The 24200-nt window shown below is 46.8% G+C and overlaps 2 protein-coding genes and 1 pseudogene across 3 annotated transcripts in view; 1 reads left to right on the forward strand and 2 right to left on the reverse strand.

Annotated features, from left to right (window-relative positions):
- Positions 1-485: 485 nt before the first annotated feature.
- On the reverse strand, positions 486-11924 carry Ttc24 (tetratricopeptide repeat domain 24). 2 transcript variants are annotated; one of them, XM_042682152.1, is made up of 11 exons: positions 11897-11924; positions 7064-7779; positions 6681-6884; positions 5560-5688; positions 5273-5385; positions 4867-4950; positions 2283-2386; positions 2023-2135; positions 1299-1395; positions 975-1130; positions 486-887 (listed from the first exon to the last, which is right to left on the reverse strand). In XM_042682152.1, exons 2-11 carry the CDS (start codon positions 7773-7775, stop codon positions 806-808), a joined length of 1794 nt encoding a protein of 597 aa, XP_042538086.1. In that variant the 5' UTR covers positions 7776-7779; positions 11897-11924; the 3' UTR covers positions 486-805. The 2 variants fall into 2 exon arrangements, with proteins under 2 accessions (XP_042538086.1, XP_042538087.1); XM_042682153.1 differs by lacking the exon at positions 5273-5385 and having other exon boundaries at positions 5560-5711.
- Positions 11925-17644: 5720 nt separating this feature from the next.
- Iqgap3 (IQ motif containing GTPase activating protein 3) overlaps positions 17645-24200 on the forward strand; it is a 52839-nt gene continuing 46283 nt past the window's right edge. The window contains exons 1-2 of the mRNA XM_042682282.1: positions 17645-17707; positions 21478-21565. Coding sequence (XP_042538216.1) covers positions 17671-17707; positions 21478-21565 — 125 coding nt within the window. The 5' untranslated portion in view covers positions 17645-17670. The remainder of the gene's footprint in view (positions 17708-21477; positions 21566-24200) is intronic.
- On the reverse strand, positions 17736-19556 carry LOC122109181 (annotated as a pseudogene).

Below are 24200 nucleotides of genomic sequence, written 5' to 3' on the forward strand. Positions count from 1 at the left end.
GGTGGTTAATTAAAGATAAAGAGGCTCCTGGACTTTCCTGTCCCGGCTCACTTTGAACCATGATCCTCGTATCTCAGCTTCCTGAGTAGCTAAGATTACAGATGTGAGCCACCAGTGCCTGGCAAATCTCAAACTTTGATCCTAATATTTCTGTCTATTGCGTGCTAGGATTGCAGGTGTATACCACTATGTGTAGCCCCTTCTTTTCCTTAGTTATGAAAGGAGATAATAATAGCACCTCATAAGCTTTTGTTTCCTTTCTGGATCAAAACCTAGTTGCTTAAGCTCTTTCCAGTTTGAAGAAACCATTTCTCAGTTGGGAGCTTTGGAGCCACTGAAGTTTCTCCAGATCGCCTCTCTCGTGTGAGAAACAGGGATGCAAGGCTAGAGAAGACAGCTTAGCCAACACATGATTCAGCTTCCTCCCCGAAATAGCAAAGCTCCAATCACTGTGGCCTGCAGACAGCACCAAGGGCAGCAACAACTGGAGGTGACATTTATTGAACATTAGATGCATGCTCCACATACTAAGTGTCTTACAAGTGTGGTCTCATAGCAAGCTTATGAGGCATTGTTATTTCACACAAGACTTTTGTTTCTGTTTTGCAGTGCTGGGGATTAAACCCAAGGTCCTGTGCATGCTAGGTAAGCACTGTACTACTGAGCTACAACCCTGTTTGGCCTTTTTGTCCATACTGGTTGAACAACTGGGAAGAGCCTCAGACCTCAGAAATCAGGTGTGTGTGTGTGTGTGTGTGTGTGTGTGTGTGTGTGTGTGTGTGCCACAAGATCATGCAGGAGCAGGTCACAGGATCATGCAGAAGCCAGATTGGGGGATTCTCTTCTGAGGGTTCCTGCTGAGGGTTTCTCTGGGCCATTTGCAGGACCTAAAGGAGGCATAGAGGATTTGCCAGTGGGGACACTGAAGACTGCCTCTCCCAGCTCTAGCTTCCCATGCCCTCTCTTTTCCTCACCTCTGTTTGTGGGCTCCAGTACAGGAGGCAGCAGCCTCAAGCTTTATTCCCGCTCCTTCCTCAGGATTTCCGCTTTCTCCAATGCCTGCAGGCAGGCCATGCAGGCGGCAGGGCATACCTTGTGTCTCTACAGCTGGATGAGGGTTGTTCATGTTGCTGAAGGGCAAAGACAAAGAGGCTCAGGATCCTAGACCCCAAGCAGCAGACCTCATCTTGCCCCGACTTGAACAAGTACTCATGCTCTATTACAATTAACCCAAGCCATGTCGTCTTCTACTTTCTTTGTCAATTTTCCAGGCTTCCTCCCTTCCTCCAGACACTCACCTATTGGCTTGGTGGCCTTTTGGTACCAGGATGTTAGGGCACTGCACTATGGGGGGGCCTGTGCCTCCAAATGGAAGATGGACACCGGGTCCTGCACCTGGATGGAGAGAGTCAGACATTCATCGCAGGCCTCTCTACACCAAGAACTATCACGGGGGGAAAGAGCATGTTCTGGAGGATGGTGCCGGTCACTGCACAAGGACAGTGGTCTCTACAAGGCAGGTGCTTGGCGAACACAGGCTAACACCTAGAAACTTGACAGAGAGTATGACACACTATGGCTGGAAGGAGACACAAAGAAAACATGTCAGCAACCAGGTCATTGAAGCCCATTCAAGAAACAGTAAGGAACTTTGCTCCCAGAGTTGAAAGCCTTAGAGAGAGAATCAAGTGAACAGTGAAATGGGTAAGAACAGTACCTAGTATAGTACCTGGCAGGCAGAAAGTTCTCAATTAACCTGAACGCCCTAAGATATAATGTTGTAGAGGATAGGAAAGCTGGAGGAGCAGGGAGGAGAGGGTGAATCTGGAAAGGGGTTTGGGAGAAATGGGGCAGGTCTGTGAGAGGCAAGCAGAAAGGCGGGGAAGGCCATTCTAGGGATTGGTTGAGAGGCAGGATGGCAGTGGCCCAAAGGCGAACCTGGGGTTGGAAGCGCAGGAAGGTAGGAACAGAGCTGTATTTGCAGGAGGCAGGACACAGCCTGGACAGCCTTCTTTCACTCACACTTTAGCTCCAGTCTCGGAGGCCCAGACACTGTAGGAATATTCATACACCTCTTCTCCTCCTTCTCTTTGCGGCCTTCCTCCAACTCTTCATCTTCCCACCTACAAGAAGGTCTGCAGGGACAGGGAAAAGGGGCACCTTTCATAGAGGGCAGCTGCTTGATCTACTCCTCTATGGGACTCTGAGGAGGCCCCACCCCGTGCCGTACCTCCCAACACCACAGCGGCCTGCATCCTTCACATCAAAGCTGCTTTGCTTACCTATGCTGAGCATCTACTGTGTTGCTTTGCACCTTGGCTGAGGTCCCAGTCACTTGGTGGGCCTTGCTTGGAACCTGGAGCCTTTCTGGAGCTGGAGCTGGGGTCTTGGAATGAAGGGGAATACAGGCAATTGGTTTGAGAATGTGAACGGGTGTGTGTGTTAATGCTGAAACTTGAACTCAGGGCCTCATGCTCTTGCTCAGATTCTTTACTCCTGGCTAGAGCTCTACCACTTGAGCTATGCTGTTTTTTTTTTTTTGTTTTGTTTTTTGTTTTTTGCCAGACCTGGGGCTTGAACTCAGGGCCTGGGTGAAAGGAAAATGTAACCCACGTAGAAAGTAATGCAAAAGACCATGCGGACAGAAGTTGCCTAGAGGAAAAGATTGATTGCCAGTGGAGCTAAAAAGGCCAAGTTTTTCATAAAGAAAGAGAAAATGGTGCTGTCTAGCTCCTTGGAGGCCCCTTTTATATCGCTGGGGGTCGGAAGTGGGCGGTGCCTCACCTACTGCGCAGGTGCTGCCATCAAGGGTGGAGATTAGGTTTGGGGGGAAAGGGGAGGCGGTTCCTTTTTTTGTTTGTTTGTTTGGTGGTGGTGGGGCTTGAACTCTGGGCCTGGGCACTGTCCCTCAGCTCTTGAACTCAAGGCTAGCACTCTACCACTTGAGCCACAGTACCACTTCTGGCTTTTTCTGCTTATGTGGTGCTGAAGAATCAAACCCAGGGCCTCATGCATGCAAGGCAAGCATTCCACTACTGAGCCACCTTCCCAGCCCCGGCATTTCCTTATACTGGGCACTATCCCTGAGCTTCTTTTACTCAAGATACTGAGGAATTGAACCCAGGGCTTCATGCATGCTAGGCAAGCACTCTATTACTAAGCCACATTCCCAGCCCTCACACCTTCTTTTTAAAGTTTTTTTTTGCTGGCTAATTGGAGATACAGTTTCTCCAACTTTTCTGCCTGGGCTGGCTTTGAACTGCAATCCTCAGATCTCAGCCTCCTGAGTAGAATTACAGGCATGAGCTATCAGTTCCAAGCTACATCAAGCTAACTTGATTTAAAAAAAAAAAAAAAAAGTGTGTGTATGCCAGTTCTGGGGCCTTAACTGAGGACCTGGGTGCTGTCTTTGAGCTTTTTTGCTCAAGGCTAGCTCTCTACCATTTGAGCTACAGCTCCACTTCTAGAGTTTAGGTGGTTATTTGGAGATAAGAGTCTCACTGACTTTCTGCCTGGGCTTGCTTTGAACCGCGATCCTCAGTTCTCAGCCTCCTGAGTAGCTAGAATGGCAGCGGAACCAGTAATATCGAGAGTCTAAGTACATTTTTTACATACTGACTTCAAGAGTCTGTATCCCATGGGCTTACAAATCAATCACTGTAGCTTGAGTTACAGATGTGAGCCACCAGTGCCTGGCTGATTTATTTTCAGTGTTGGGGATCAAACCCAAAGCCTCACACATGCTATGCAAGCACGCTTCCATTGAGCTATTACCCCCCTCCCCAAGTCCCAGATTTGCAGATTGCAAGATTGCTTACAGATTGTAGATATGGTAGATATGTAGAGGACATAAAACCTCTTAAATACATATAATAAATTTTCAGTTCCTGGTAGCTCATGCCTAAAATCATAGCTATTGAGGAGACTGAAATCTGAGGGTCCAGTTCAAAGCCAACCTGGGCAGAACAGTCCATGAACCTCTTATCTCAAATAAACTACTCAGAAAAAGCTGGAAGTGGTTCTGTGGCTCAAGTGGTAGAACACAAGCCTTGAACACAAAGAGGCTTAGAGCCAGTTCCCAAGCCTTGAGTTCAAGCCCCAGAACTGGCAAAAAAAAATCAGTTCCTGGGGAGAGAAGTTTTCTGAGAGCATCTCGATATGCAGAGGCAGTTGAGAGCCAACTAAAGAGACTAGGAAGTAGAGTGAGGGGGAGAAAGAGCCCAGAAATGAGGAAAGTGAAGACCTACAAAGAAATGTCCCAATAACTGAGATGGGTGAGTGACTTCTTTGGAGTACTATCGCCATCTTGTGGCCATTTTGGGAATTGCAGTCTTTTCACATCCATAGAGAGGATTTTTAAAAAATTATTAATTAATTAATTAATTTTTATTTATTTATTTGTTGCTAGTCATAGGGCTTGAACTCAGGGCCTGGGCACTGTCCCTGAGCTTCATTTGCTCCAGACTAGTGCTCTACCACTTGAGCCACAGAGCCACTTCCAGCTTTTTCTGTTTATGTGGCACTGAGGAGTCGAACCCAGGGCTTCATGTATGCTAGGTGAGCATTCTACCACTAGGCCACATTCCTACCCCCAAAGAGGATTCTTGATTGTACTTCTTGGCCTAAACTGGCCCTGTAACCTCTCAGTCAAAGTCTTGAGACTGCTTTCCTAGAGATATGCCATAATCCCCACATCCCTGTATCTGGGAACATGATATACATCCCACATGCTGGCCAGGGATAGAAGGACAAGATGGACACAGATGAGCAGTTAAGCATGTCATCCCTGAGACCTGCCTACAGTCATCGCCTTCTCTGGGCAACCTTATCCCCACCTCCAGCTCCTTGTCTCCGGTGTCATCTCACCTGGGCACAAACCTGGATCAGGTGGGTCTTCATGGCATCTGCCAGCTTGGCCACTAGCCGTTCTCGCACAGAAACTGGCTCCTTCTGGGGAGAAAGGAGAAAATGGAGGAACTGAGGAAGGCCTGGGCTTTGCAGCTCTCAAGAAACTAAGGGGAGAAAGAAACAAGTTGAGGAGGGATGGGGGGGGGGTTCTCCCCTCTCTTCTATCCTATCCCATGCCACTAAGCCCAGAACTGTAGACAAAAGAGATCACGTCCTCCTCAGATCCCGGATATCCCACAACTCAGCACACATATGCGTCTAGTACATGTGTAATGAGTGAACAAGTGTGGGAGAGGAGAGTCAGCTGGAGAAGGCTTCGGGAGGAGGCGCAGCGGGAAGAGTCAGTCTAACACAGAGGTCTCACCTGACACTGAGCCAGCGCCGCCTTATAGTACTTCAAGGCCTGGTCATACTGCCCGAGCCTGGCTGCAGAAGCCCCAAGGCCCTCGCAGGCCTGCCACTGTCCTTTCATGTCCCCTGAGAAAGAGAGCCTGAAAGGTCCTCTCATCTTTCTTTGTCCCATGGACCTTCACCTTCAGAAGTATGCCTCACCCTCAAGTTCCCCCATCTGCTTCCCCACCAGCCCCAAGAATCTTCAGTCTCTTAGGTCCCCCCCCAACCCAAGTCAAATGCTACCCCTCTCATTCTCACCAGTGTCCTGGGCAGCCTGCAAGGCGTGCAAGTAGTTGTCTCTGGCGGATTTGTGGTCCCCCAGCTGGCTAAGAGCAAATGCCAGGCTGCTGAAGCTCCGTCCCTGTTCCCACCGCTGCCCCATAGAGCCTGACAACACAGCATAGCTTGTCCTAGGAGGAAGCTTTACCTGTTGGAGACCATGTTCCCCGGCAAACAAGGTGGTGTGGGGAGGGGAGTGGGTGTTCTTAGGTGTTGATGCTGACACCTCCAGGTGGGCTACAGAGACCTGAACTCTGGATGCCCAGTCTCTTTTGAGTTTTGGTCTAAGTGCCTCCCCTGGCTAGTATGAGCCATGTAACACGCTTGTGAGGCTCCACTTTTATATATTCTAAAACAAGTTCAGAGAGAGCAAGTGATTTGCTACCTTTTTTTTCTTTCTTTCTTTTTTTTGGGCGGGGGGGAGGGTCCGGTCATGGGCCTGAACTCTGGGCTTGGGTGCTGTCCCTCAGCTCTTCAGCTCAAGGCTAGCGCTCTACCACTTGAGCCACAGCGCCACTTCCGGCTTTTTTCTTTTTTGCTTATGTGGTGCTGAGGAATCGAACCCAGGGCCTCAGGCATGCAAGGCAAGCACTCTACCACTGAGCCACCTTCCCAGCCCTCCTTTAGCTTTTGTCTTGTGTTCTACTACTTAAACCACAACTCCACTTCCAGGACTTTACTAGTTAATTGGAGATAAGAAGCTCTTAGACTTTTCTGCCTGGGATAGCTTTTAACAATCCTCAGCTCTCAGCTTCCAGCATAGCTAGGACTGGAACTGTGAGCCACTACCCTGCAGATTAGCTGCTAGTCAACAATAGTGGGAGGAAGGGCTTGTTCCTCTCCAGGTCTCCTAACCTCCAGTTCCCAGCTTCCCCCCCACCTCCTTCATACCCCTCTCCACCCCCTCCAACCCCCCCCCCCCCCCAGCCCATGGACCTCCATTTGTCTGGCTAGTCTATCTCCTCTACTCCCAGTCCCTAACCCACTGGCTCTGGCCTTCCAAGCCCAATAACTCAGCCCAAAGGTCCATCCATCTTTATTGTCCTGGAGCACTGGCAATTCCTTGGTTCCAGTTCTATTCTCCAGCCCCTGGCGCTTACCATGCAGGTTGGCAGCCTTGTGGTGAAAATCCCGGGCTTCCTCGTAGTCGCCAAGGGCATTGTGAGCCATCCCAAGGTTTCCCAGCACCGTAGCCCGTTCTCCTGGCTCCTGGCACAGGGGTAGAGCCTGCAGGAAGGCCTCTAGTGCCAGAGGGAACAGCTGGAGCTGGGCATAGCCCAGGCCTAGGTCATTATAGAGTGGCCCTAGAGGGCACAGCCAAGGTCACTGGTAGCCAATTCAGTCATACCTAAGGGTGTACAGGTACAGCCCCCCCCCCCAGGCTCCCCCTCTCCTGGGTCCCTCAGCTTCTTCCCCAACCCTCAGTATATCACCGGGACTACTGTTTCCCCAGATCCCACGTCCTCTCAGCCCAAGGACTCACCCAGCAATCCTGTCTTGGTGCTCCTCTCAGCAAGTTTCCGGCTCTCCTCCAGCACCTGTACCACCTCACCCACCCCATGCTGCCCACTTTTCAACATACACCCAGCTGCAGCCCCCAGTGCCAGGGCTGCGGCCTGGGGCTGGCCTGCTAGGGCATAGGCCTGGCTTGCTTCCTGCAGGCAGTGGACTGCTTGCTCAGGCTGTCCCAGGGCCTGGTAACAGGCTCCCATTTTTGCCTGGGTTTCCCCCTGGTTACCTTGTGGCTGGTAATGGCCCAGGGCCCTGTGGTACCAGTTCAAAGCTTGGGGCAGGTCACCAAGAGCATGATAGGCTAAAGCTACATTAAAACACTGGTCCCCATGACACCTGCCCTGGGGATTTTGTGCAGGCTGGGCTTGCAGCAGCAGTTCCAGGCCTCTGGCTGGGTCCCCAGTCTCCACATAAGCAGCCCCCAGGTTGAAGGCACAGGCTTGAAGCACAGAGATGTCCTTGGTTCTTGGGGCCTTAGAGGCCAGTAGGAAGGCCTTCTGGAAACTGCTTAAGGCCTCATGGTTCCGGCCGGCCTGCAGGGCCCCATGGCCAGCCCTAGTGAGGGCTTGGATGCTGGCCTCTTGCTGTAGCCGCTTTCTTTTCTTCTTTTTTTTCTTGCAGTTTGAAGACTCAGGCTCAGGCTCAGGCTCTGGGAGGACAGCCTCACGATTGGGGGAAGACATGTTGCTGACAACAACGGGTAATACAGGGCTCAGTATGTCTGCCTGGACTTCCCAGCAGGGTCCCTCAAGAGCAGTTAGTTCTTTTTTTGTTGTTGTTGGTCATAGGGCCTGAGCTCTGGGCCTGGGCGCTGTCCCTCAGCTCTTCAGTTCAAGGCTAGCACTCTACCACTTCCATAGCGCTACTTCCGGCTTTTACTGCTTATGTGGTGCAGAGGAATTGAACCCAGGGCCTCATACATGTGAGGCAAGCACTGTACCACTGAGCCACCTTCCCAGCCCCATGAGAGAGCATTTAGTTCTACCCCTGCCTGGTGTAACTTTCAAGGTTCCCAAGATACCACTCCTGACATCTCACCTTAGTTCATCTAAGGTGGGCAGCATGCTCAGCCCTTTGCTCTAAGGGCCTTATGGGTTTTTGTTGTTGTTATTGTTTGTTTTTGGTTTTTCTCCCCTGGTACTGGGGCTTGAACTCAGGGCCTTTGTGGCCCTGGTTGGCTTTTTCACTCAAAGCTGGCACTCTACTACTTAAACCATACCTCTATTTTTAAGGGTTTTTTTTTCTGGTTAATTGGAGTTAAGAATCTCTCAATTTGTCTGCCCAGGCTGGCTTCCTATGATTTCCCTCCGATCTCAGCCTCCTTAATAGCTAGGATTACAGATGTGAGCCACCAATACCTGGTTCTCTTTTGGGAGGAAGGGGTGGTCCTAGGGATTGAACTAAGGCCTGGGTACTGTCCCTAAGCTATTTTTCTCAAAGACAGATCTCTACCACTTGAGCAATAGCACCACTTCTGGTTTTCTGGTGGTTGATTTGGAGATAAAGAGTCTCATGGAAGCCGGGCGCTGGTGGCTCACGCCTGTAATCCTAGCTACTCAGGAGGCTGAGATCTGAGGATCGCGGTTCAAAGCCAGCCCGGGCAGGAGAGACCATGAGACTCCTATCTCCAATAAACCACCAGAAAACCGGAAGTGGCGCTGTAGCTCAAGTGGTAGAGTGCTCGCCTTGAGCTGAAGAGCTGAGGGACAGCGCCCAGGCCCAGAGTTCAAGCCCCACAACCGAAAAAAAAAAAAAAAAAAAAGAGTCTCATGGACTTTCCTGCCAGGGCTAGCTTTAAAATGTGACCTCAGCCTCTTGAGTAGTTAGGATTACAGGTGTGACCCAACAAGGACCTTATTTTAAAAATTCTCCTCAACCAAGTAACAGCTTCCTTCAGGAAGCTCCCTTTTATTGATTTTTGTCCCAGCTCTGAAGAAGATGATAATCAAGAAGAAGAACAAGAAGAGGAAGAAGAGGTGGAGGGGAAGGAGGAAGAAAAGGAAGGAAGGGAAGGTGAAGAAAAAGGAGGGGAGGGGAAGGAAGGAAATTGAGGGGAGAAGAAGGGAGGGATGAAGATGGGAAGAAGAGCCTCCTTCCTGCAACCAGTTTGAAACTTCTGTGGCTCACAGAATCTTATGCAATCTTTCATGGCATAATTCACACTGGGTTAGAGATGATGGCATTCCTGTCTGTTTCTCTTACTAAACTTGGAGCAACTTAAAGGCACATTGTATATTCTCAATAAGATTATTAAATAAGATGAAAAAATTCTTGGCTATGGTGATGATTGCCCAACAATGTGAGTATACTTAATGCCACTGAGCTGGAGGCTTAAAAATGGATGTCAGACTTGTGACTCAAGCTTGTAATCCTAGCTACTTGGGAGGCAGAGATTGGGGATCTCAGTTCTCAAGCAAAAAGATTTCCAAGAGACTCTATCTTAACCAATGGCTGGGTGCTACGGTGTGCATCTGACATCCCAACAAGGCACAAATAGGAAGACTGCAATTCAGATACAACATAAAAGCAAGATCCTATCTTCAAAATAATGCAAAAAGGAGTTGGTGGAGTACCTCAAGTAGAATAGCACCTGCCTAGCAAGTATGAGGTCAAACCCCAGTACCACACACACACACAAAAACAGTTAAAGTTAAAACTGGAGAGTAGGGGTAATTCAGTGGCAAAGCAATTGCCTAGCATGTGAGAGGCCCTGGATTCAAAGCTTGAAAATGGTAATTTATTTTTAATTTTTTGTGCTGGTCCTGGGGCTTGAACTCAGGGCCTGGATGCTATCTCTGAGGTTTTTTTGTTGAACACTCTACCACTTGAGCCACAGCTCTGCTTCCAGCTTTTTTGGTAGTTTAATGAAGAGTCTCATGGACTTTCCTGCCCAAGCAGGTTTTGAACCTCAATCCTCAGATCCCCGAGTAGCTAGGATTATAGGCAAGAGACATCGGAACCTAGCTTAAAATGGTATTGGGGGGGGGGGGGCCTGGGAAGGTGGCTCAGTGGTAGAGTGCTTGCCTTGCATGCATGAGGCCCTGGGTTCGATTCCTCAGCACCACATAAGCAAAAAGGAAAAAGCTGGAAGTGGCGCTGTGGCTCAAGTGGCAGAGCGCTAGCCTTGAGCTGAGGGACAGCGCCCAGGCCCAGAGTTCAAGGCCCCACGACCGGACCCAAAAAAAACCAAACAAACAAAAAAAATGGTTGATGATTTTTTTTTTGGTCGGTTGTGGGGCTTGAACTCTGGGCCTGGGTGCTGTCCCTCAGCTCTTCATCTCAAGGCAAGAGGGGTACCACTTGAGCCACAGCACCACTTCCAGTATGGTGCCAAGGAATCGAACCTAGGGCCTCATGCATGCAAGACAAGCGTTCTACCACTGAGCCACCTTCCTAGCCCTAAAATGGTAATTTATTTTATTTTATTTATTTATTTTTTTGGTCATGCGGCTTGAACTCTAGGCCTGGACCTGTCCCTGAGTTCTTCAGCTCAAGGCTAGCACTCTACCACTTGAGCCACAGCGCCACTTCTGGCTTTTTCTGCTTATGTGGTGCTGAGGAATCAAACCCAGGGCCTCATGCATGCGGGGCAAACACTATACCGCTGAGCCACCTTCCCAGCCCCTAAAATGGTAATTTCTAAGACAAAGACAGGACAACAGTTAAAGGACCTATCCTCCTTCCCCCTCCCCATTATACCTCTACACACACCTGCCCACTTGTAATATAGGAACTCTTGCTGTCTAATCCAGGATGCAGTTCAGGTCAATGACTTCCTGCTACATGCCAGGAACCATGCTAGGCACTGGGGATCCAAAGCTGAACAGGCTACTGATGATCAGGGAGCCAACCCCCAGGAGAGGGGTTCTGGCCCAGCATATACTGCCTTCTCCCTACTTCTGGGGAACTTCTCTGTCTCCATCTCTATTTTCTGTCTGCTGGGTGGAAACTTCATATCTTGCTTTATTTCCCAAAGTCCTCTTAAGCATTCATCTCATCAGCATGTGTACTATGTAAGTATCTTTCCCCTTCAAAGGCAAAACCTTTTCTGCATTCTCCTCCCAGGAGACAGAAAAAGAAGTTGAAAAGACCCAGCTTTGAGCTCCTGGTCCCTCCCTTCAGCTGCCTTTGTTCTTAAAGACAAGATCTCAGTATGTTAGTCTAGGCAGGCCTCAAGCTCCAGATCCTCCACACACGTATATGTATATATGGCCTTTTTTTTTTTTTCTTTCCTTTTTTAGAACGTCCAGGCAGAATTTCTGTAAGTAATGTATTCTCTTTTCATAAAATAGTCCCTGAAGTGGGGGCACAGTGGCTTATGTCCTTAATCCTTGCTACTTGGGAGGCAGAGTTCAGGAGGATTGCAATTCCAGGCTAGCTGGGGTAAAAAGTTCAGAAAACCCCATCTCAACCAATAAATCCCATCTCAACCATCATCCCAACTCATGGGAAGTGTAAAGAGGAAGATTGTAGTCTAGGCCAGCCCAGGCATAAATTTAAGATCTAATTTCAAAAATAATGAAAGTGAAAGGGCTGGGGTGTGGCTCAAGTGGTACAACCCTGGCACAAGTAGTACAAGGCTCTGAATACAGAAAAAAAAATTATCTGTAGAATTGGGGATTTAGCTTAGTGGTTGAGTGTTTGCCTAGAAAGCATACTAGGCTTGTTCCTTAGCACCAAGAAAAAAAAGAAAAACCTTTTTTTTTTTGCTTCTAAAAACACCCAGAGATCCTGACTTTCAACCCAGAGGCATTTCTGGCTACCCCCACCCAGTTTTGGGGGGCCCTGCTTCAGGATACCTTACCTCTTTAGCTTTTCCCCCAGCAGTTCTGGCTTTCTGGAATGGTTCCTCTGTCTTGGGTTACTTCCTCTAGCTCTTAGCTGACAGCCCCCAGGGTTACTAGGCAACTGACTACCTCCCTCCACTCTCAGGGTATCCTTTGAGTGATAGTGTAAGTGGCCTATCCTAGCTAAACACACAGACACCTGAGTTCTATTTCTCTTTCTGCCCTGTTTTGCCTCTGACCCCTGCAGACATGGCAGCTCAAGCTTCTACTTCAAGTAATAAATCAAAGCATCACAGGCTAGGATCATCACTCCCAGCTGGGCTCCAGGCCCTGAGTTCAAACCCCAGGATGAACAATGTATACACACACACACACACACAAAACATCAATCCCATTCCTTCATTTGATAAAATGACGGCAGCTCAAAGAGCTGGTATGGCTTGCTCAAGAACACAGAGCCCTACTATGTAGGTGGAATGAAAACACAAGTGTTCTGATTATCCTAGAGATCCTACCAGTACAAAGTGATTGATAATTCGTTGGGTTTGGTTTTTTTTTTGGTGGGGGGGAGGGGCTGTACCAGTACTAAGGTTTGAATTCAGGATCTTCACTCCCATTTGGCTTTTTCACTCATAGGCTGGCACTTTTACTGTTTGAGCCACATCTTCAGACCAGCATTTTTGCTGGTTAATTGGAGATGGAGTCTTTTGGACTTTTCTGTCCAGACTGGCTTTGAGTTTCAATCCTCAGATCTCAGCCTCCTGAGTAGACAGGCTTAAAGGCATGAGCCACCAACCAATACCTGGCTGATTGATTGTTTAAATGGGCTTTGGCTATCTCGGAAGTAGACCTTTTCATATATGCACTCACATTCTTCCATACTGTGCTCTGTGTGACAGTTTCACATTTGGAAACAAGGTAAAAGGGTGATGATCATAAAAGGCTTGAACATCAGAAGATCCTCCCCATCCCTGGGCTCCATTTCCTAGCTCCACTGATCTATAACCTCCAGGTCTGCTTAATGAGAGGATAGTAGGCCCCAGGACCACAAGGACCTAATGACCCAACTCAACAAGGGTGGCCTGCATCAGAAAGCAAGTGTCCTCATTTGCTTAGATAAAGGCTTCTTTTAAGTAGAGAGGCCTATGCCAGGAACAAACTATAAGGAAGTAGTTGGGCTTACCAGTATTTGCTCAGCAGACTTTGCCAAGAGCCTGCAATGTTCAGGGAGGTTGCAAGGGTACCATTTAGGGGTGTTTTTTTTTTTTTTTGGTTGGTTGTGGGGCCTGAACTCTGGGCCTGGGCGCTGTCCCTCAGTTTTTCAGCTCAAGGCGAGTGCTCTACTTGAGCCACAGTGCCACTTCCGGGTTTTTCTGCTTATGTGGTGCTGAGGAATCGAACCCAGGGCTTCATGCATACAAGGCAAGCAATCTACCACTGAGCCACCTTCCCAGCCCTGGGTACCATTTAGGTACCCATGCCCCAGGCAGTCTCTCTAGCTGCCTGCTGATACTGTCTATAGTCAGGGCCTCTAGAATGCTATCACAGCCTGATCAGGGCCAAATACAAAGTTCAATCAATCCTTCACTCAGCATACTTCCCTTAAGGAAGAGGATGATGTAGGGAGAGGGTAGGGACTAAAATCTTCTCTCACCAACATTCCAGTGACCTCCCAATGATCCAGTGATCACTTCTGGATTGTTTACTTGTTTGATCCCCAGCTCAAAACATTCTTGCAAGTTCCTCTTTTCCTCTTTTTATTTGGTTTCCTTCATCCACTATGGCTTGATCTGTTTCTGTCAATTACTTTTTTTCTTTTTCTTTCTTGTTTTTATATCTATCTATCTATCCATCCATCTATTTTTGCCAGTCCTGGGGCTTGAACTCAGGGCTGGGTACTGTCCCTGAGCTTCTTTTGCTCAAGTAACATTCCTTGTCCCCCATCTTTTTTTTTTTTTTAATCAAGACTGGTACTCTATCACTTGGGCCACATTTTCACTTTCACTTTTGGATGGTTTATTGGAAATTAAGAGTTTTACAGACTTTCTTGCTTGGGTTGGCTTCGAACCACAATCTTCAGATCTCAGCCTCTTGAGTAGCTGGATTACAGGTGTGAGTCACTGGTACCTGGCTCCATCTCCTTTTCTGAGTCCTTTGCCTACCTCCTAAATGCTAGTGTTCCCCAACACTCTACCCTTTGCTATTTTCTCTCCTTTTATATATTCTTCTTTTTTTGTCAGTTGTGGGGCTTGAACTCTGGGCCTGGGAGCTGTCCCTCAGCTCTTCAGCTAAAGGCTAGCGCTGTACCACTTGAGCCACAGCACCACTTCTAGCTTTTTCTGCTTATATGGTGCTGAGGAATCGAACCCAGGGCCTCTTGCATGCAAGGCAAGCACTCTACCACTGAGCTACTTTTCCAGCCCCTCTTACAAGAACATTTTGTTCTTTGGTCAGTTGTGGGGCTTGAACTCTAGGGCCTGGGCGCTGTCCTTCAGCTCTTCAGCTCAAGGCTAGCACTCTACTACTTGAGCCACAGTGCCACTTCCAGTTTTCTGGTAGTTAATTGAAGATAAGAGTCTCATAGACGGTCTTGCCTGGGCTGGCTTTGAACTGTGATCCTCAGATCTCAGCCTCCTAAGTACCTAGGATTACAAGCATGAGCCACCAGCTCCCAGCTTCTAAGAACATTTTATCCACACTGATAAGCCAATAAAATGCATACATATAGGCTTGTCCGAGTGAAAATTTCCGTTATCTACAGTGATCTACTAAGCTAGAGACAATTCTTTTAGCATTTAGTCTAATGATTCTACCTTTGAAATCTCTCCATACAACCTCTTTTCTGCAATTTCATGGCTATGCTGTTGGAGGTGGCAGTGGTGATGAACTTAAGCTTGGAGTGGAACTATTCTGTTTAAATCTTGTCTCTGTCAGTTATTAACTATGCAACGTTTTTCCCCCTGTGCTGGAGCTTGAACTCAGGGCCTTAAGCACTCTGGTTCAGCTTGCTTGCTCATAGCTAGCACTCTACCCCTTCAGCCACACCTCTAGCTAACTTTTTGCTAGTTAATTGGAAATGATGTTCCATATACTTTTCTGCCCTAACAAGCTTGGACTCTTGATCTTCAAGTTCTCACCCTCCTGAGTAGCTAGGATTACAAATGTGAACCTCTAGCATAGGACTGTATGACCTTCTAAAACCTCAATTTTTCCACTTATTTTTGTGTTTGTGCACAGGTGTATATGTGCCAATTCTGGGCCTTGAAATCAGGACCCGGGGATTATACCTGAACTTTTTTGCATTCTTCTATTTGAGCCACAGCTGTACTTATAGCTTTTTGTGATGAATTGGAGGTAAGAGTCTCTTGAACTTTCCATGATCCTCAGACCTCAGTCTACTGAATAGCTAGGATTACAGGTGTGAGCTATTAGCAGCTGGCTCCACTTGTATTTTATTTCTTTTTCTTTTTTGCCTACCAAGGTTTGTTAGTATCTTGCTTGGTTAGCTGTCACTCTACTAGTTGAGCCATGCCTCCAGTTCAGGTTTTTTTGTTGGTTAATTTTGAAGATGAAGTCTCTCAAACTTTTCTACCCAGCTTTCTTCAAACCATGATCCTCCAGGTCTCAGCTTTCTGAGTACCTAGAATTACAGGCATTAGCAACCAGCACTCGGCTCTCATCTGTATTTTGAGGATTAAATAAGATGGTTCATCATAAATGATGGTAAAAATACAGTATCTACTATATTGTAGATACTTGGTACCCACTGATGTGTGTTGATACATAACTCTGATTATACAAGAAATACAACTCTACCCAGTTTCTGTCGCAAGTGCCTATTGTACTTGGTGATGGAAACAATGTGAGTCACTTTGGGACTTCCCTCTCCTTTTCCCCAGGGTATTGTCCAAATTGGGGAGCTATAGAATGGCAAGACCTGAGAGGGGTTGCTGGGCACTGGTGGTTCATGCCTGTAATCTAGCTATGCAGGAGACTGACACCTAAAGGATCACAGTTCAAAGCCAACCCAGGCATTAAAGTCTATGAGACTCCATCTCCAAGTAACCAGCGGATACACAGGCTGGAGATGCCAGCTGTGAGCAAGTAAAGCTGAGCAAAAATATGAGGCCCTGAGTTCAGACCCTGAAACTGGCGAATGTATTTTGTTCCAACAGAGTTGTTGGTATAATTATTTAAAAAAATTAGTTCGGAGCTGGGCACCGGCGGCTCATGCCTGTAATCCTAGCTACTTAGGAGGCTGAGATCTGAGGATCATGGTTAAAAGCCAGCCAGGGCAGGAAAGTCAAAGAGACTTTTTTTTTTTTTTGTCGGTCGTGGGGCTTGAACTCTGGGCTTGGGTGCTATCCCTCAGCTCTTCAACTCAAGGCGAGTGCTCTACCACTTTAGCCACAGCACCACTTCCAGTTTTCAGATGGTTTATTGGAGATGAGTCTCACGGACTTTCCTGCTCGGGCTGGCTTTGAACCGTGATCCTCAGATCTCAGCCTCCTGAGTAGCTAGGATTACAGGTATGAGCCACCGGGACCTGGCTTCAGTGAGACTCTTATCTCCAATAAACTACCAGAAAACTGGAAGTGGCACTTTGGCTCAAGCAGTAGAGGGGCTCACCTTGAGCTGAAGAGCGCAGGGACAGTGCCCAGGCCCAGAGTTCAAGCCCAAGAACAACAACAACAAATTAGTTTGGAACATGAATATGTGTTCTCAGCGAGACTTCAATAGCCTATCAGTTGGACTTTGTCCCTAGCCTCATCCTGCTCCAAACTCTACTACAAGAGGTATCTTTCTAAAACATAAACATGCCTTTGACCTAAGTCTAAAGAGTTGTTCTCCCCGGATGCAGTGGCTCACGCCTGTAATCCTAGCTACTCAGGAGGCTGAGATCTGAGGATTACACTTCAAAGACAGCCGGAGCAGGAAAGTCTGTGAGACTCTTATCTCCAATTAACCACCAGAAAACTTGAAGTGTCTCTGTGGCTCAAGTGGTAAAGTGCTAGCTTTGAGCTGAAGAGCTCAGGGACAGTGCCCAGGCCCACAGTTCAGAGTTGCTTCTCTGGTGATTGCTCATCAGACCCCATCTTAATGCCTTAGCACAGTGCCCAAGGTGCTATGGGACTGAGCCTGGCCTCTAGACTACCTTTCTGCCTCTCAGTATCTGAGCTTTGTTCTCTCCACACTGAAATGAGTTTAATTTCACCTCCTTGCACTTGCAGATACTGTTTCTACCAGCTGGAATGCCTGTTCTTCTTCTGGTAAATTCTCTTTCACTTCTCAATCTAGATTATCTGCCAGCTCCACTAAGAAGCCTTCCCATCCTTCATTGCTATAATCCTTTCCCTCTGTGCATCACTAACCTAGAATTTTGTGACTATATATCAATCCTTTTTACCATAACAGCAAACTCCTCTGTGCTTATCTATCCCTGCATCCATCATCTAGTTCAATGAGCAATACCAAGTAGGCGCACAAATTAGAGACCCAGGAATACTATGGGAATAGGGCAGGTTAATGGGAAGAAGAGGGGGGAAATGGCAGGCAAGCGCAAGGCAATGACTATTTGGGAAAAAAACAAAACAACAACAAAACAACAACAAAAATCACGATTTAGGAACAAGTCAAACAGAAAGCCTACTTCTTCCCACCTGGGCTGCCCGCCACCGCGCCCGCGAACTACAAAGCCCAGAAGCCCCCGCGATGCAGACCGGAAATGTCTCATCCCAGTAAGGGGCGGTGGCCCAGTGGCGGGAGATTCAAACCTGGAAGAAGAAGGAACATGGAGGGGAGAGGAGCTGGCTCGGCCCGGGTGGCCTGTAAGTGCTAGAGGGGTCCGAGGAGCGTTCAGCAGGGTTGCGGCTGGTGGGGGCTGGTTATTGCGGGAAAGGTCTGGTCGGGGGCTGCTAAGCCGGGAGGTGGAGTGGGACCACCAGTCCTGGTGCCCTCGGGCCAAAGAATCGTGGGCTTGATTGCCGTGCTTCGTTTCAAGGCTTTCAGGGCGCGTTTTCCGTTATTCCCAAATTCTGGGTTTCCAGGGTCGGGAGAATGTAGGTGGTCTAGATGGCCCCTTAAAATTCAGCAGCTTCTGATGGGCACGATTCCATGCCTAGAGCTCACTATGACAGGACCCCTAACGGAACCTGGAGAACTCCTGACTTTGAGATGCCGCTATGGGACAACGTCCCTCACATTTAACAGAACCTAAATTACCTGCGCAGCTTGTTTAAAATGCAGACCCTGAGCCTTATCCTGGAGCTCCAGCTCCAGTAGGTTTGGATTGGAACCCATTCTGCATTTATAAGCTCTATTGCGCTTACCTAATACAGCTAAGTCTTTCAAAAACCCTGCTTTAGAGAAATAGGCTGGAGTTGACAGGTCGGGAGGGCAGAAAATGTTCTCTGATCTTTGAATGAAAAGCAGAACCTGCTCCTTCCTTCACTCTTCCCCCTTATTTTCCATTAGGATTCAAAGAGCAAAGTCCTTGGCTCTCCACCTCTTGAAGGAAGCTAGTTCCAACGTTAGGGCAGGAAGACTATTATTTTGTAACCGTTTTTTTGAGACTCTGGTGTTGTGTACAAAACCCCGCCCATCCCTCTCAGTCCTCAGAGTTCATAACTCTGAGGTGATGTCACTCGTTTACTGGTCTATTTTCCTTGCTTAACAACCAACACTTGTTCCTAGTACACCCCCTCAGAGGAACTGATGGTTTTCCTGTGGTTGGCCAGCACTTTCAAATCTTTACTTGGAAATGTGTATGTGTGTGTGTTAACTTTCATAACTGCCAATTCAAATAAGCCTTGCCCTCCCCCAAGTCATATTGCAGGATATGCAATATAAGGAAAATAAAAGTGTGAATGACATTAAGTGTTGAGTCAAAGATAGAATCTCTGCAAGGTCTCTTTCCTGATGGGTGTGTAGCTTTCTCCTCACCTGTGTGTTTTCATTTTGTATTGTTTCTTCCTAAGGAGTATAGAGAGATGAGGGAAATAAGAAGGTAGAAACATAAAAAGAAACTTTGGCTAAGGCAGAGTCTCATTTAAGGGGACTCTATTCCCCCACCAAGTTCCATTAATGAAATGAAAATTTCACAAAAAGGTTTTGCTAGTGCCTGTGACTTACTCCTGTATTCCTACTCAGGAGACTGAGATCTGAAGATCACTGTTCAAAGCCAGCCCATGAGACTCTTATCTCCAATTAACTACCAAAAAAGCCAGAAGTGGACTCAAGTGGTAGAGAGCTAGCTTTGAGCAAAAAGGCTAAGGAACAGCACACAGGCAACAAGTTCAAGATCTTGGAACAACACCAAAACAAAACAAAAAAAAAAAGTTTTCAGTATTGTTTGAAGAAAGGAACTTATCATTTAAAACACTATTTGTTTTGTTAAATATATTTTAAAAGTATAAAATGTTTCAACAGCTTCCACGTTTACATTGCTGCCAAATTTCACATATAACTCAACTTTCAAATCTGCTAACACCTGCTGAATTGACTTCACTCTGGATTCTAAGGTGTCAGTTTCTTCTTGCAAGTTTTTCTTTGCTTCTTCTAACATTTCTTGAGTTTCCTCTTGAGAATGGCTACAATGAAAACACCTACAATTTGAAGTATATCATTAAGCAGTCATCATCTGCAAGCTTGATGTCACAGGCCATCTTCTAAATGTTGGAGCTGTGTTGTTTTTTTTTTTTTTTTAACTTCTATTTCTTCCTTTACCTCTGTGATTCTAATCCTATTCCACGCAAATTTGTTTATCTTCTGTTGATCTTCAAAAGTAATGTTGAGGGGAGGGATGGGATGGTAGGGGAAAAACAAAGGAGGTAACAATGCTCTACAGGAAATGTACTCATTACCTTACTCATGTAACTGTAACCCCTCTGTTCAGTAGTTTTACAATAAAAAACATATTAAAAAGTAATGTTGAGGGCTTGGAATATGGTTCAGTGGTAGAGTACTTGACTAGCAAGCCTGAAGCCCTGGGTTTGATTCCTCAGAACCACATAGACAGAAAAAGCTGGAAGTGGTACTGTGGCTCAAGTGGTAGAGTGCTAGCCTTGGGCAAAAAAAGCTCAGGGACAGTGCCTAGCCCTGAGTTCAAGCCCCAGGACGGGCAAAAAAAATGAAAAAGTAACGATGTCTTCTGCAGCTGCCTACTTCATAGTGTCTGCCATCTTGGCAGGATTATCTGTTTTTGAGTTTGGAGGCCATCTTGTTTGTTGTTTGCATTTTATTTTTATTTGTCAGCCAAGGGGCTTGAACTATGGGCGTAGGTACTGTCCCTGAGGTTTTTTGCTCTAGGCTAACGCTCTACACCGGAGCCACCGAAGCATTTCTGACTTTTTCTGAGTAGTTTAATGGAGCTATAAGTCTCACAGATCCAGGCGCTGGTGACTTATGTCTGTAATCCTAGCTATTCAGGAGGCTGAGATCTAGGGTTGTGGTTCAAAGACAGCCCAGACTGGAAAGTCCCTGAGATTCTTATCTTCAATAAAGTATTCAGAAAAAACAGAAGTAGAGCTGTGGCTCAAGTGGTAGCCTTGAGCAAAAAGAGGCTCAGGGACAGCGCCCAGCCCCTGAATCAAGCCCCTGGAGCAGAAAAAAAAAAGTATGGAATGGATGGCTGAATGAATGGCTGTTGCACGAGAAATCACAACATTTAGAAGTCGGCACAAAATGAAGGATAAGATAAAAAGAGCCGTGCTTCCTGCCAAGGACAGTGCTCCTGCTAGGCAGCACTGAGAAAAGTGCAAGAGTAGACTTGGGAAGAAAGAAGAGGACAAAAACATGGCTTCAGGGCTGGGAAGGTGGCTCAGTGGTAGAGTGCTTGCCTTGCATGCATGAGGCCCTGGGTTCGATTCCTCAGCTCCACGTAAGCAAAAAGAAAAAAGCCGGAAGTGGTGCTGTGGCTCAAGTGGTAGAGCGCTAGCCTTGAGCTGAAGAGCTGAGGGACAGTGCCCAGGCCCAGAGTTCAGGCCCCACAACCGGACCCCCCCCCTCAAAAAAGAAAAAAGAAACAAAAAAATATGGCTTTAGAGGAATTTAGAATACCTCAGTGCAGGAGGCCCCTGATAATGGGTGACCTGGGAAAAATAGTAGGAACCTATGGAAAGTGCTTCTGGTTTCTTTTTTTCTTTTTCTTTTTATTGTGAAAATACCATACAGAGGGGTTACAGTCAAATGAGCAAGGCAATGAGTATATTTCTTATCAAGCTTTGTTGCTTCTTCCTTTGTTTCCCCTTCCCATCCCTTCCCATCTCCCCGAGCCCCCCTGCCCCCATGCTTCTGGTAGAAACCAGTTCCCCCTGCCTAGGGAAAGCTGTTAAAAAGTAGCTTCAGTGCTGAGACTCTTGTCTAATGCTCCCTTCTTTTTTTTTTTTTTTTTTGGGTCCTGTCGTGGGGCCTGAACTCTGGGCCTGGGTGCTGTCCCTCAGCTCTTCAGCTCAAGGCTAGCACGCCACTTCCGGCTTTTTTCTTATGTGGTGCTGAGGAATCGAACCCAGGGCCTCGAGCATGCAAGGCAAGTGCTCTACCACTGAGCCACCTTCCTAGCCCTAATGCTCCCTCTTGACCATCTCATTTCCTTCCTCAGATGAACGCCTCACAGCTGAGGAGATGGATGTGCAGAGGCGGCAGAATGTCGCCTATCAGTACCTGTGTCGGCTAGAGGAAGCCAAGCGGTAAGCAGAGTCCAGAAAGCTGGCTTCTTTCTAGTCTACCTTTCCCATCTCTCCTATCCCAGGTGCCTTCTCCCAAAGCACATGCAATGGGACAAGGGGAAGGGTGAGTTGAAATAGCATCTTGTTTTGTAAAGCAAACCCCAAACATTACATCTTTTTATCTCCCTGCAACCTTCAGTCCATATCTCTAAAATGTATGGGTATTTGTTTATATAACCAGGGTCCTGATACAATTCCCAATTAAGTTATCTGTAAATCCCTGGATAATTAGTATCCAGGCCATTTTCAAATGCTTCTGAGTGTCTAAAAAGAAAATCTGACTGGGCACTGGTGGCTCATACCTGTAATCCTATCTACTCAGGAGGCTGAGATCTGAGGATCATAGTTCAGAGCCTGCCCTGACAGGAAAGTTCATGAGATTCTTACCTCGTCAAACACCAGGAAACAGGAAGTAGTGCTGTGGCTTGAGATGGTAGAGCACTAACCTTGATTGCATAAGCTCAGAGACCGCTCCCAGGCCCTGAGTTCAAGTCCCATGACCAACAACAAAAACAAAAAAAGTAAAGAAAAAGAAAAAAGAGAATTGACATACACTTGTCTCTGATCATCTTTTTTTTTTTTTTGTCAGTCGTGAGGCTTGAACTTCAGCTCAAGGATAGCGCTACTCTACCACTTGAGCCACAGGGCCACTTTGGGTTTTCTGGTGGAGATAAGAGACTCATGGACTTTCCTGCCTGGGCTGGCTTTGAACTGTGATCCTCAGATCTCAGCCTCCTTAGTAGCTAGGATTACAGGCATGAGCCACCATCGCCTGGCTTTTGGTCATCTTTTTTTTTTTTTTTTTTTCCGTTGTGGGGCCTGAACTCTGGGCCTGGGCGCTGTCCCTCAGCTCTTCAGCTCAAGGCTAGCACTCTACCACTGGAGCCACAGCGCCACTTTGTTTTGGTCATCTTTAATCTAGGCATCTCATCTCTCCTTTTTAGATTTTTTTTTTTTTATGTCATTGACTTGTTTAAAAAACTAGATCACTTTTCCTGCAAAACATTCTACATTCTGACTTTATTTGCTTCCTTGTGTCATTCAACTTGTTTCCTCTAGACCCTGTATTTCCTATAAGTGGATGTTGGCTTTAAAGAGTTAATTAGATTCAGGTTCAACAGTTTTGACAAGACCACTTCCTGGGTGATGGTATGTTTCACATCACCTCTCATAGGAAGAATACAGTGTCTGTTTGTCCCACTTCTAGTGATGTTAACTCTGATCTGGGAGTTCAGGTGATAAGTTGGTCTCTGTTATGAAGCTCTCCATTAAACCTTTCACCTAATGACTTCATCCCTTGTTGGTCCTCATGAGAACCTATTGCTTTATTGGGGATGTAAAGTGACTAAATTTTTTTGGTGGTGCTGGGGAATTGAATTCAGGGCCTATTTTCTAATTTTTCTTCATTATTGACTACGTTTAATTTCTTCTTTACTAATTAACTGAATTTTTTTTCTAGAAAATGAACTTTTCTTTGTCATGTTAGGGCCATCTAGTAATCCTGAAATTTAGTTTGTCCAGAAAAGATAGGATAAATACTGAATTATTTCCTTGTAACCAATATTCTTTTTAGCCAGTTGTTGGTGGCTCACTCCTGTAATTCTAGCTACTCAAGAGGCTGAGATCTAAAGATTGCGGTTCAAAGCCATCTGGGACAGGGAAGTCTACAAGACTCTTATCTCCAATTAACAACCAGGAAACTGGAAATGGCACTGTGGCTCAAAGTGTAGAGTGTTAGCCTTGAACAAAAGTGGTCAGGGACAGCTCCCAGTCCCTGAGAGCAAGCCTGACAAAAAAAAAAAAAAAAACACTGACAAAAAAAAAATAGTTCTAATGTTTTCTCAGAAACAGGCAAGATGGAGCAGACGGAAAATCAGTTATCTGTGGCAGGAATGGTGAGACATACGTGTGCCTGGCTCTCTTTAGAAACAGATACTTCCTTGTAGGAAATTCTGGAAGATTCCATTTGAGGAGCCCTTATTTTTGCCTTTATAAACCCACCAGCATTTATTTATTTATTTATTTACCTTTACTAGGGTTTACTTAGGGCCTAAGCGCTATCCTTTAGTTTTTGTTCAAGTTTAGCTACCACTAGAGACCCACTTCTATTTCAGGCTTTTCGGTAGTTAATTGAGGATAAGAGTTTCATAGACTTCCCTGCCATGCTGGCTTCATGCCATGATCCTGTGTGGCTAGGATTACAGGCCACCAGTGCCTGGCTTAATAAAAGTTGAAGTAGGGGCTGGGAAGGTAGCTTAGTGGTAGAGTGCTTGCCTTGCATGCATGAGGCCCTGGGTTCGATTCCTCAGCACCACATAAGCAGAAAAGGACAGAAGTGGCGCTGTGGCTCAAATGGTAGAGCACTAGCCTTGAGCTGAACAGCTGAGGGACAGTGCCCAGGCCCAGAGTTCAGGCCCCAGGACCAACCCCCCCCCCCCCCCCAAAAAAAAAAAAGTTGAAGTATTTTCACAATCCTTAGCTCATTGACTCTGGCAACTGCCCACTGAAGCAGACATTGTCCTCATTTTGCCAATTTTTTTTTTTTTTTTTTTTTTGTGAAAATACCGTACGGAGGGGTTACAATTACATGGGCAAA

Source organism: Dipodomys spectabilis, unplaced genomic scaffold, assembly GCF_019054845.1.
Source record: "Dipodomys spectabilis isolate Male_0828 unplaced genomic scaffold, ASM1905484v1 ptg000069l, whole genome shotgun sequence".
Lineage (NCBI taxonomy): Eukaryota > Metazoa > Chordata > Mammalia > Rodentia > Heteromyidae > Dipodomys > Dipodomys spectabilis.

Coding starts and splice junctions, on each gene's coding strand:
- Ttc24 (XM_042682152.1), bottom strand. CDS start 7,775: ATGTCTTCCCCCAATCGTGAGGCTGTCCTCCCAGAGCCTGAGCCTGAG. Junction 1,396..2,022: donor TCCGAGACTGGAGCTAAAGT/GTGAGTGAAAGA, acceptor CTCTCCATCCAG/GTGCAGGACCCGGTGTCCAT. Junction 888..974: donor ACTGGAGCCCACAAACAGAG/GTGAGGAAAAGA, acceptor TGCCTCCTTTAG/GTCCTGCAAATGGCCCAGAG.